The sequence below is a fragment of the Antennarius striatus genome, chromosome 17, assembly GCF_040054535.1.
Source record: "Antennarius striatus isolate MH-2024 chromosome 17, ASM4005453v1, whole genome shotgun sequence".
In the NCBI taxonomy this organism is placed as follows: Eukaryota; Metazoa; Chordata; class Actinopteri; order Lophiiformes; family Antennariidae; genus Antennarius; species Antennarius striatus.
In genome coordinates, this window is record NC_090792.1 from 17,546,993 (window position 1) to 17,558,999 (window position 12,007).

General features: G+C 43.7%; 1 protein-coding gene across 4 annotated transcripts in view; it reads right to left on the minus strand.

Annotated features, from left to right (window-relative positions):
- actn1 (actinin, alpha 1) overlaps window positions 1-12,007 on the minus strand; it is a 39,362-nt gene that overhangs the window by 5,794 nt on the left and 21,561 nt on the right. For 2 of the 4 annotated variants that reach the window (XM_068338966.1, XM_068338964.1), the window contains exons 4-15: window positions 11,753-11,839; window positions 11,196-11,283; window positions 9,920-9,998; window positions 9,752-9,833; window positions 7,469-7,554; window positions 4,234-4,326; window positions 3,033-3,263; window positions 2,592-2,739; window positions 2,351-2,501; window positions 1,691-1,799; window positions 1,340-1,480; window positions 372-554 (exon numbers count right to left, since the gene is read on the minus strand). In XM_068338966.1, the coding sequence (XP_068195067.1) occupies window positions 372-554; window positions 1,340-1,480; window positions 1,691-1,799; window positions 2,351-2,501; window positions 2,592-2,739; window positions 3,033-3,263; window positions 4,234-4,326; window positions 7,469-7,554; window positions 9,752-9,833; window positions 9,920-9,998; window positions 11,196-11,283; window positions 11,753-11,839 (1,478 nt within the window). Of the gene's footprint in view, window positions 1-371; window positions 555-1,339; window positions 1,481-1,690; window positions 1,800-2,350; window positions 2,502-2,591; window positions 2,740-3,032; window positions 3,264-4,233; window positions 4,327-7,468; window positions 7,555-8,970; window positions 9,057-9,751; window positions 9,834-9,919; window positions 9,999-11,195; window positions 11,284-11,752; window positions 11,840-12,007 lie in introns of all 4 variants that reach the window. The other 2 variants (XM_068338963.1, XM_068338965.1) reach the window with 1 other exon arrangement.

Consider the following 12,007-nt stretch of genomic DNA (forward strand, 5'->3'; position numbering starts at 1 on the left):
CAGCAAATATGAGGTTTACTTGCAGCAGCCAGGGTTATTTTATTGAGCTGCAGCAGAGCAGAACAGCTTCCTGTCAAAACACGACAATAAAAAAAAGAAATAAAACTCATAAAACTTGACATTTTCAGAAAGGGTCGGATCAACGTAAAGAATCAAATCTGCTGCAGCAAATAAATGTGTTGCTGTCATTAAAATCTGTTTTAATGACTTGTTTATTGATTGTTTTCTTGTTGTTTTATTACTTTTTGCTTCATCATGATTCACATTGGAATTTTTTTTTTTTAACCTTAAGCATTTTAACACATAAAGCCGAGTCGAAGTGAATTCACATGAACTCCTGGTGTGCGTTCATCACAGATTTTTCTGATCACCTTCTCCCACTTGGCGTTGATCTCCTGCGGGTTGATGGTGGTGTAGGGGTTGGTGCCGGCCATGTTCACGTGGTAGGTCTGCACGATCTTGGCGATCTCGTTGTGGATGCCCAGGATGGCCTGGCGCTCCTTGTCCGCCTCCGGCAGCGTGGCTTTGAACTGGTCGTGGGCTGTGCTTAATCCCTGAGACACAAGGCGCACAAAAATAAAAAGAATAAAAAAGGCAAAAACCACAAAAACGGCAAGAACACAGGCTATTCTTAATTTTAACAACCTCCTTTGTCAGAGCTCAGACGTAGAACTGCTTTGTGAAAGCGTCAAACAGAGCAGACGGACGAGACTCTGCTGCTTCTTATATCATCCGAGTAGAAAGTCAGACGCGAACAAGTGATTCCAACTTTTGTTAATTTAGTTTTGTGATATTAGTTTTTATATATTTTCTTAGTAAAAAATAGTTTTATATTTATTTATAGCTTTATTCAAACTACAGTCATAATTGCACTGTGACCAGTTATCCAATAACTTTTAGCCTTTTATTATTTTGATAACCAATTCCATCGATAAGTAAAAGAGAAGCAACATTTGTGTGCTTTAATTACTGAAAATCTTTAAAAATTAAAAATGACTGACATCTGAAAAAAATTACTGAAATCTTTAAAAATTAAAAATGACTGACATCTGAAAAAAATTACTGAAATCTTTAAAAATGAAAATTACTGAAAATTACTGAAACGTTTGTGTTTGTTTTTTTGAGAAAAAAATGAATGACTTAAAAGATTTTCAGTAATAAAAGCACAGAAATGTTGCTGTTGCTGAATCTGAACTCCATCTGATGGTGTGACCCGGTGTCGTGGGCAAAACAAGGACATTTTGGGGGCAATAGCGTCCTTAAACGGGAAAACGACGTCTGGAAAAGTAAGCCAGAGTCGTGGAAACACAGCTAAAGCCCTCTGCTCTCGTTCGCTCACCTGAATCTCTTCGATGGTGTGGACGATGAAGGTGTCTTGCAGGTCCTCCATGGCGCCTTCCATCCAGTTATTGAACGGAGCTGCTCTTTTGGCAAACTCAAGGTACAGCTGGTCGATGGTTTCCAGCAGCTTCTCGGTTCTCTGTTGAGCAGAAAAACACAAAACATCAGTTCAACGGACGCTTGGGGAGAAAATTCAACCAGCTTTGTTACACTGGAGAACACTCCTTTCTAACAGGCACCAACAAGGACGGAGGCGACGAACAGAGAAACTGAAGATCTTGATGCTTTAAAGTTAAGAACTGACTTTGACTTATCCCTTTAACACCTCCCTGATTACCCCCCCCCTCACCTGCAAAGCCTCGCTGCGTTTCTGGGTCAGAGCTCCCAGGGAGTCCCACTCGTCACAGATCCGCTGGCAGCGAGCGTTCACGCTGGGGGAGTCGTAGTAGTCCAGCTCGCTGGAGCGCACACAAACACACACTCGGTATTATTCTACACATTTAAAGCAACGTCTTTGAAACATTTTTACAATGTAAAGGTTTGTATTTTTATTTTTTTAAATTTCCTCTTCAAAAAAAAAATTTTTGAATTATCAACTAGAAAGCATTTGCAACGTTCTTCTAAACTACTACTGCAGCGAAATGACTTCATTCTGGGATTTTTGTAAATAACTTGGAGAGAAATATTCCCAATATAATAAGTCAGAGTCGTGCTGTAACCGATCTGATGGGAATATGGCGAATTGAAATGTGGAAGACTATTCAGCTCCTGAAATCTCCACTTTAGCCGCTAAGCTAAAAGTGTTAACACTCCTCACACTTGAAGTGGGTGCACAAGTGTGCCTGTGCTGGGAGACAGGAAGCTACTGCCAAGATTTCAGCTTAAAAAAAAAAAAAAAAGGTTAAAAATATCTTGGATGACATCATGTGAGCTACATGGAGCTTTTTTAGTCCTCATCTTCTCCCGTTCTTTAGCAGAACGCCGTTTTGCTCCTTTCATGGCTGCTTACTTTAACTCCTGTGCGATAGCTGCGATTTGCTCCACGCGGTCCTGATGTGCAGCCAGGTCGCTCTCAAAGGCCTCGTGTTTCTTCAGCAGGGCCTTGATCTCCGACAGAGACGCCGTCTCGTAGTCGCTCTTCTGCAGCAGCTCCTCTTTACCTGCCGCGGGGGGGGGAAATGAACATTTAAAAACAGTTTAACGCGTTCAAACGCTTCAGGCGAGTGACTGTTCTTATCTTAATTCATCACCTTCGGTCCAGGCTTCGTGAATGGCTGCTTTCTGGCGGAATTTCGCCGCCAAGTGATCGAGTCTTTCCAGCCTGCGGATCTCGTTGAGGAGCCACTCCTCGTAGCCTTTCTCTGCTCCTTCCAAATTCCCCCAGGCGTTGTTGATGTCCTGCAGGAGGAAGAGTGATCAAATTAATTATTGGTGAACAAAAACTGACCACGAACACTGAGAATGTAAGTGTTTTAATACTCCTGACGTCAGAAAAAAAAAAAATTCGCTTAAAACTGCTGCCTGTTGCACCCTAAAGCAACGACAACCCATTGATTCTTGGGGATGTGAAACCAATTTGATCGATTATTAACGTGAACAATAAGATTTCTGATTTGCAAAATGAATATAAGCAAAATTGTTTAAAACGACCAAACTTTTCTTTAACAGTCTGCGATTTCGGCGTCACCCACCGAGACCATCTTCCCCTCCGAGGGCATGAAGGCGGGCCTGTTGCTCAGCCTCAGTTTGGTCTGCAGGGTGTTGAAGTTGATCTCCAGCTGGCACTTCTCCTGCACTTTGGGCGGTTTGTGGAGGCGGCGGTAATCTCTGAAGTCCTCCAGCTTCTGCTGCATGGCCTGCATGGTGTTCTCTGGGGCGCGGTTCTCCAGCCAGGGGATGGTGCACCGGATCCACTCCAGCAGCTGTTAATGGTGTGTGTGTGTGTGTGTGTGTGTGTGTTGATGGGTGGCACACAGGAGAGACGGGACGGAGAAAAATGCAATCAGGATGAAGGAAATGAAGAATCGTGCACAGAAAGGAAAATTTAGAGGGATATAAAGGAGGTGTAGAGGATTTATTAATGTGTGTCAGCATAAATAAAGAATACTGATTAATATTAATGTTAGATATTTGATCCGTTTGTTGTTTCTGCAAACTAATGTAGCTCTAAGTACATATTATGTTTCCTCATAAGATTTATAAGACCGTGATATTTTTGCAAGCATTATCTACGTCTTTCCATGGCTTCCATTCCTATGAATTAAATCTGTATAAACAGATTTTTTTTGAAACAACTGCCAACATTGATATCTAGAAAAAAGTCCAATTAATATATTTCATCTATACTGAGTGATTTAAAAAAGAAAAAGGTATATCACACAAATATATCACAAAATTTGTGGCTCCTTTACTTTTGCATTTGTCTGCAGGTATTTATTTAGCTGCCAAAAAATTTTTACAATTCACAGCCGCAGTGCACTTTACATATTTTTATATAACACAGTAATGCACTTGGACCAAGTAGAGACAAGTCAGAGTTCAGTTTCCCACGGAAACTTAAACACACCACATGGAAGTGGAACCAAACCACGGAATTGTAAATGTAATTTTCTGCTGATGGGCATATTATTTCAGGTGTAACACTAGATTTAAAAAAAAATGCTTTATAAAATATCTAAAGAAAGATTCTTGTCTTGTGAAAACTTTGTCTTTCATGCTTGATTTACATGCTGTCCTGGCTGCCTTTTAATCTCGACCCTGACCCTACATGGAGCACAAACCCCCCCTCCAGGTGGGGCAGAGAGGAGAAGGAGCAGCTCAAATAAACAGGGAGACAGGAGGGTTCAGGAGGTGCAGAAGAGTTGTAGGAAGAAGTGGGGGGGGGGTGCTCACATCACTGGCCAGCTTCTCATAGTCCTCCATCAGCTGCTCGTTTTCCTGGTTGACTGCCAGCACCTTGCAGATCCTGTTGGCCGCCGTCTCCGCCTGGAAGACGAGAATGAGGGGTAAACCGACCCATTGATTAGAGAAAGCCCAAGACAGTTGAGGTGACACGTCTTTAGTGGTACTAAGAAGTACTTCAATTACACTTCTGCTGAAGAACATATTAGAGGCCAGTACTTTATATTGTGTAATATTTCAGAGGAAAAAAAAAATCTCAATTTAGCCTAATTTGAATAATTTTAATTTAAATATGGAGCTGTGATGTATAATAATCACACCGATCATCAGCAGAATCTGTCATTTTTAATCTGGTGCTGATAATATTGATCTACCATCGATCTACGCTGCCTTCACTCCCTGACGTCTGACAGAAGTGGGAAATCGGGTTTGGGGAGGAAGTAGAGGATCATCAATAATACCAGTCCGGTCCAGTCGGACGTTTTTGACACCTTTGTGTCGCGTCTGGACTCCTGTGTTTTCTTGTGAAGCTGACCTGAGATCAGTAACCCAGTATTCCAGACAGGAGGGAGCATCACGCTGTACCTCCTGTCAGACGTCTCTTTTTAGGACACCAGCGCCTCTTATTTTAGCCGACGTGAAGGTGAAGCGTCGGATATTTTTGTAATAATAGACTTCACACGGAAATAAATACAATATATGGCTCCGTTTCCAGGACGACAGCGCCTGTAACAGTTTAAACTGCTGCTGCTGCTACTATTACATCACAGCTGTTACGATCACCTCCACCGCCAAACCTTCACTGCAAAGACGTCACGACGACTCATCAAGCAATCAACTCCAGCTGTCAAGGTTGCTAGGCAACAGGATTTGGTGGATGGTGCCGAAGGTAAAGGCGGCACGAAGAGGATGACAACCGGGCATCTTTGGGAAATCCCAACAGCGACAGAGAGCGATAAACTTATAGAACAACCGCCCCGACACACTCGTCCTTTACGCGGCCGGTCAGTCTTCCTCGCTGGACTCCTCCATGCTTGGGTTTAAGCGGCGTTACCATGACAACGTGTCATCACTTTAACCTGCTGGGATCACAAACCGGGGAAAACAAGAGACCAACACACACAGACAGAAATTGAAGCAGCATGCAAAAAAAAAAAAAAAAATTGAAGTGCTTCCAGCAGAATTTGAGTTTTTAAGCGCCAGAATAGAAATCCATCTGCAGCAGCCGGGCATCAACTTCAGCATTATTGATCAATTATTGATCTGCTTTTTAAAGACGAGGGGATTTTAAACCAGTGAGATTTGAGAGTGCAGAAGAGAATGGAGTTCCACTCAGACGACTCCTTTCAGTCTTTTGTCTACCAGATCATTGAGGGTTGGTGGTGGTGGTGGTGGGGGGGGGACTTGGCTCGGTCCGAGGCGGCTCCGGGGTCTCCTCCAGGAGCAGCAGGCGAGCTGCCTTAAAAGGAGAGCCAGGATGTGCAGGTCATGCTTCTGTGAGCAAAATGTTTGCACGCTGGGTCTGTTTACTGCAAACGCTGACGGCCAGCGGCTCCTCACGGATGGCTTTGTCCTGACGTCACCGAGGGGGGGGGCTGGATGGTTAACAGGAATCTGTCTAGAACGTGTTCTTAGATTCTACTTCTATCAAGTTTTGGATTTTATTTCTAATGAAAATGGATTCATTTTCATTTTTTGTTTTAATTTTACCGCCATTATTCTTCAGTTCGGTCCTAAAATCGAGAGTCGATAACGGCAGCAGCGACAGGTTTGTGTAGAACTAGAAATGTTTTCAAACCAGGAATCTGATCCCATTTCCAGCAAAAAAAAAAAAGGAATCTGCTGCCAAACATCTGCGTGTGTGTGTGTGTGTGTGTGTGTGTGTGTGTGTGTGTGTGTGTGTGTTTGAGGGGGGTGGGGGACTGCTGAGTAAATGTCTGTGATAATGATCTCAACCGGAACGTAACTCATCTCCTGGCGGGCAGACGAGAGGCGGCCCCGTTCCCGAGGTAAGAGGTTTTTCATTCTCACCGCTCCTCGTAACACCTTTTCAGGGGGTAACTCGAAAAACAGAGGGGCGCTTGGAAAATATAAGGGCATGGCAGATTTAGGATTAGGCCTTACTCATGTGTTTCAATATTTGTTGGATTATCGGCAATTTTACATAAAAACCACATGAGGGCCTCACATGAAACTTTGTATGATGTTGGGGGAGCATGGGAGACAGAATCCACTACATTTTGATGCAAATCCACACAAATAGGCAGAATTATAGAATTATATGCAGATTTCCTTGCTTAGCTATTTGATAGTATGCATTTAAAAAGGGCTCGTCTTAATTTAAGGGAACATATCGGATTGATAAAGTGTGCTATTTTCAGTTTAGCTTCCCTAGAAAAAAAAAAAGTAATCTGGGAGCGACGGTGTCCCGGAGGGTTCAATCTGAAGTGTGAAACACAACCAGGCAGTAATTGTTTCTCCTTCCTCCTTCGCCGTAAAAACCCAGAGCCAGACGGCAGCTTCTGTTCTCCTCAGGAGGTTCTGGAGCTCCATTAAGAACGGAATCCTAATAGAGATTTTAAGTACAGGAGACTTAACGGATATCCTGTGACGAGTCTCTGCAGAGATCTTGGATACGGAGCATCTTTGACAGAATGAGAGCGTAAGAACTTTGTGCTGGTAGAGGAGGAAGGTTGAGCGGCGAATAGAAGATCGATAATCTGCTGAAAGACGGCAGATAAGGAAGGGTTGAACCGCCCTCAAGAAAAACACATGAAGTCACGGCACGTAAAAGAAAAGAGTTCATCAAGTCTGCTCCGGATAACATGTCATCCGTGTGTTTGTGTTTCCAGAGCTGGTTCATGTTTTAAATATCAGAAAAATCCATGATTTGTTGGCTAACGGGTTATTTCTGTCGTCACTGGACATGTGCGAAAACATCTACTGATGATGGACGCAGAATTTTGAGAGCAAATGAAATAAAACGGCCAAGATAAAGTATGGGATAAAAACCAAAACAATGAGCTGAAAGGTGCTAAAACGCTCCTCATAGCGGTGATAACGGCCTCGAGTTGATCACAGCTTGTTCATTTACTCCTGATGATTGTAGCTTTGAAATAAAAAGTCAGCCCTCAACAGAAGAAAAATTAATTTAAAGAAAAAACAAAACAAAAAAAACTTTCAAGCTACTTAAAAAAAAAAGTTTTGTTTCGTTTTCGTGTCTCACCTTCTGCTTGCCTGAGAAGGCGTGGTAGTAACACGACACATAAGTCATGACGGCCTTCTCATCTGGCCTCAAGGTGCTAATGATATCTGCCCAGAGGAAGAGAGGAAGAGAAAAGGAAGAGAGAGGAGGAGAGAAACGCATAAGAGTAGAAGAGTGCAGAAACAAAAGGTCCAGCAGGGGGCGCAATCACAAGAGGAGGCCACAAAGAGGAGCGCCAGTCTTCTCCAGTCTACACAAGTTGGGTTGACCTTCAAATGTTGGCGTAAAATATGATGAAAGTGGGAAGCGAGTGGTTGAGGTGGAACCTTATATATTAACAGATATTTTTTTTTAGATTTACTTTTAACTGTAAAACGGATTAACTTATGATCAGTTTTGGATTTTCTTCGCATTACTAAACCAAACGGCTAAATAAAGAAAAATCCGCCGCATCTTTTCCCGCTATGACGCAAACCGGCGTCCAGCTGGAGCTTAAAACCTCACCAGTCGCTCCGCTTCTAAACAGAGTTCCTCAAACACAGCTGTGTTGAAACGTTCTCGCTCTCTCTGCTGCCGATCCCGGCTCTTATGTAACCTCCTGACCTCCTTCCATCCTCCTGTAATTCTAAGAGGGGGGATCAAACATCTCAACTACCCCCTTTTTAAAAAATAAATAAATAAAAAGACGGCTTAATAGAAACTTTATAACAACAACTCTTTAAAGATTCATCTCGTTTCCGGTTGTATTTAGAGATTTCTCACTTTTTCCAAAGCCTAGATTTCATACTTTATTTTTAAGAATTTTATTTACAAGTTCATTATCTCACTGCAATGGCAGATAAATTCACTTATTTGTATTTAGGATGTTCTTAAATCAGTATTTCTTATATTCGTGGTGTCGTAATGAGACTTAATGGATGTGGTCTGACAGTCGATCTTGGAGTTCCTGCTGTTCTACAAGCAAACTAATGATCCATTATCCTCCAAAGGAAGTCAAACAACAAACATCGTCATGTCAGGCCTCCTCATTGAAATTAAACGTTGCCTTTCTGCTCGTTTGCGTTGCCACTTTTGATTTCGTTCATTCTTCCACCCTCCATTTAAACCGTCGCTGTCAAGCCTGAACGCAAAAAAAACGCCCGTTTGAACGGCTGCACCTCCCCCACAACGCCTAGACTTCAGGCTAATTTGCCCCCCCCCCCCCTCCCCATCAGCAGCTATGGGTTTTATCGCATGCAATCACCATCATTTATCCGCCGCCACACCTCCCACTCTGCTTCCACTTAGCAGAACCCTAATGAGGCCGCCTGCGGCGCCGTAACAACGAGGTAGACTGGAGATGCACCGGCGCTCGTTGCTCCCGTCGGAAAAACAGAGCGATCCGTCATCCCGTCGTGCACGTGGAGGCGTGAATCATGCAAACACAAGGAAGGAGAGTGACCCCTACGGGGGGGCGGTGCGCACTGCAGAAAGAGAAGGAAACCAGTTAGGTGAGGAGGGGGGAGGCGCCGCGACCAGGATACCTTCTGGGCGCCGGAGAAGGCGTGGTAGAAGCTAGAGACGTAGGTCATGATCGCCTTCTCGTCCGGACGGGCAGTGCCCACGATGTCTGTTGGGGGGAGAGAGGCGGGTCGGTCAGGGAGGGGGTTGTTAAACACACGAATGAAAACACAGGGAGAAGAGCTGGGGGGGCGGGGATTCAGCTCGTCACGGAAACAACATCCAGAGTGGGACGTCCGGCGTCGCGGCTCAGATGTGCTAACAGGAAGCTACCAAGGATTCAACACACAGATGTTAGACGGTCACAGATTTACATTTATCTATTCATAAAGAGATATATACAGCATTTTTCACACTATAAGGCGCACTGGATAATAAGGCGCACCTTTAATAGATATATTTTATAATTTATTTAATATATAACGCGCATCGGATTACAAGGCGCACTGTAGTTTTGAGAGAACATAATAGGCTTTCAGGTGCGCCTTAGAGTGCAGAAAATACTGTTTATATTTTAGTTAATATACATTTATATTCATCAAACGACGCTAACACTTTTAGCATACAAGCTACAATTTAAAAGGAGGTTTAAAAAAACCATTCAGATCAGGCTGTAAGGAGTGTCCATCAGCTGTTTAAGATAATGCTGCTTAGCTGTGAAGCTAAACCAGAACTGAAACCAGATTCACACCGTTTCACGCCGATGACATCACAAGTTATAACAGGGTTATCTCAGTTCCGTCTGAACGCCACTCCTCACATCCTCAGCATCATTTCACCGCTTCCCTTCCTCTTGCTGCTCACCTTCTGCGTCCAACATTTTAGGGATGTCCAGGTATTTCTCCGCCACGTCGAAGGCTGTGTTCAGGTTGGTCATGGGGTCGTCCTGTCAACAGCAGACCAAACAGACGTTAGGTGTCGCGCCGCCATCAAAACCAAACCCGCCGTACGTCCGTCGCGCTCGTGTCTCACCTTGCGCAGCTTTCCATAGTCGATGAGCTCCGGACGGTGTCGATGAATGAGCGCACAGAAACCCAAACCGTCCTTCCAGCTGTGATGGGGAGACAAAGAGAATGTGGAGAAGGAACAGAAAAGGAGTCCCGTAAACGATTTAACTGACATTCAGATATAGCGTCAGACAAGACAACGCTGCAGACTGGGAAGCCAAAATAAGCAGACGAGTGAAAATACTAAATTATTTCCAAGGATCATGATTCAAATATGAATCACTGAGGCCTTTTTTCTCTCCAGATTTTGGAACGTGTTGAGAGGACTTCAGCTCCTGATTTGTCCCGTTCCTACACTGACCAGACGTGGGATTTTGCTGCTTTACACTTCAAGTTTCCGCAGTAAATTTTCTTGGCAAGCGGTCCTGCTCTGATTTAACAGATGTGGTCTCGTTTTCACACAGCGCTGCTGTTCCAAACAAAACAGAAGTGGCTGCAAGAAGGGAAAAAAAAAAAAGATTTCCTTGAGCCATGCATGTTTAACGAAAAGGCAGCAAAGATCGGTTTGACAGGAAAATCAGAACGTGAATCCAGATTATGTTCCAGATGTGTCAGATTAAAATCTATCCAGCTATTCCAATAGATTCCATCTATGAATGCTAAGAAGTACCTGGATGAGCAGATCCACTGCTGACATTATGGAAACCCCTATTTTATCCACTGGCTCACATCAGCACGGGGAGATGCAGCTTTGTACTCTTCCTCATCTGCCTTCATCTCCCGGCTGAGCTCTCATCCGTCACATCAAACGCCCGACCTCTACCTTCCCCTGAAACGACCTCCTGTCCACCTTTCTTCTGGGCCCAGCTTTCATCCACAGCTCAGGATCACAGTGGGCTCCTTCTCAATAATTCAACCAGGTGCAGAGATGCCACGTGATGCAGACCGAAGCCCGACTAAACCCACATCCCTGCGTCTCTCCATCTGATAAACCGCCTCTGTTTAGAACCGTTCAGACGTGGAGCGAAGATTTTTTTTATTTTTTTTGTCTGAACGGTTTCAGGCATGTCCGGAGTCAGCCGTGCACAAAACTGGGTGAGTTAGGCCGACTTTTAACAAGTGAGAGAGCGAAGGAAACGCATCAGCAGCACCCGACTCTACAGACAACCACGTTTACTGAGGACTGTTATTTGAGATCAAGTTTTTATTCTGTAAATTACAGGTGGTTATTGGTTTATACATTATAATACGGAACTCTTCATGTACATGAAAGTTAAATAGTAATTTATCATTTATCTGACCTGATATGAAAGTTCTGGATGTTGACGTTCTTGTAAGGCGCCGTCTTCCTCTGGCACCACAGCAGGAGGCCTTCTTTGGCCGAGGTCTCTGCAGGCGGGGAGAACAGATCATTCTTCCATTGCTTTTACTCTGACCGACTCCCAGCTAATCCCCGTGTACTGCTGGATTAAGAGGATGTGAAGTGAATGGGAGATACGCCTCAAGGAGGTCTGTGGAAATGTGTTGATCCCCGACGGTAAATACTTTAAAAACACACTATGCCGAACAAATCAGGGCTGATCACTCCTGACGTTTAGATTGGATCACGTCGTAAGTGTGTTATAAGTGCAAACCGAATGGAGGAACACCATGCTAGTATTTCCCAACTCTAGAGCAAAGTCAAAGCTAACATTTAAATTCAAATCAACGCGAATTAGCTCAAGTCTGGGTGAGACGCTTCAACAAAAGGTGAAAGGAGTTTTCAGTTGCAAATGAAGACAGTAAGAAGGAGCTTTTTTCACTCCGTGAATGAGGAGCATGAGGAAACATTTACGCGCACACACACACACACACACACCTTCTACAGAGATGTCTTGGATGGCGAAGCGGAGGATTATGGTCCAGATCATTCCCAGGGTCATCTTAGCGTTGCCATCTACGATCTCTGAAAGAGCGGAAAAAATAAAAATCTATACATATTAATTTTGTAGGATTTTCAAGCAGCAATGAGATTAAAGTTGTTAAATAGTTTGCTTCTTATGTTTTAACTTTTATTACAGAACATACATTCATTGGAGCATTAACCAGACATATCGCGTAACTTCTACAGTTT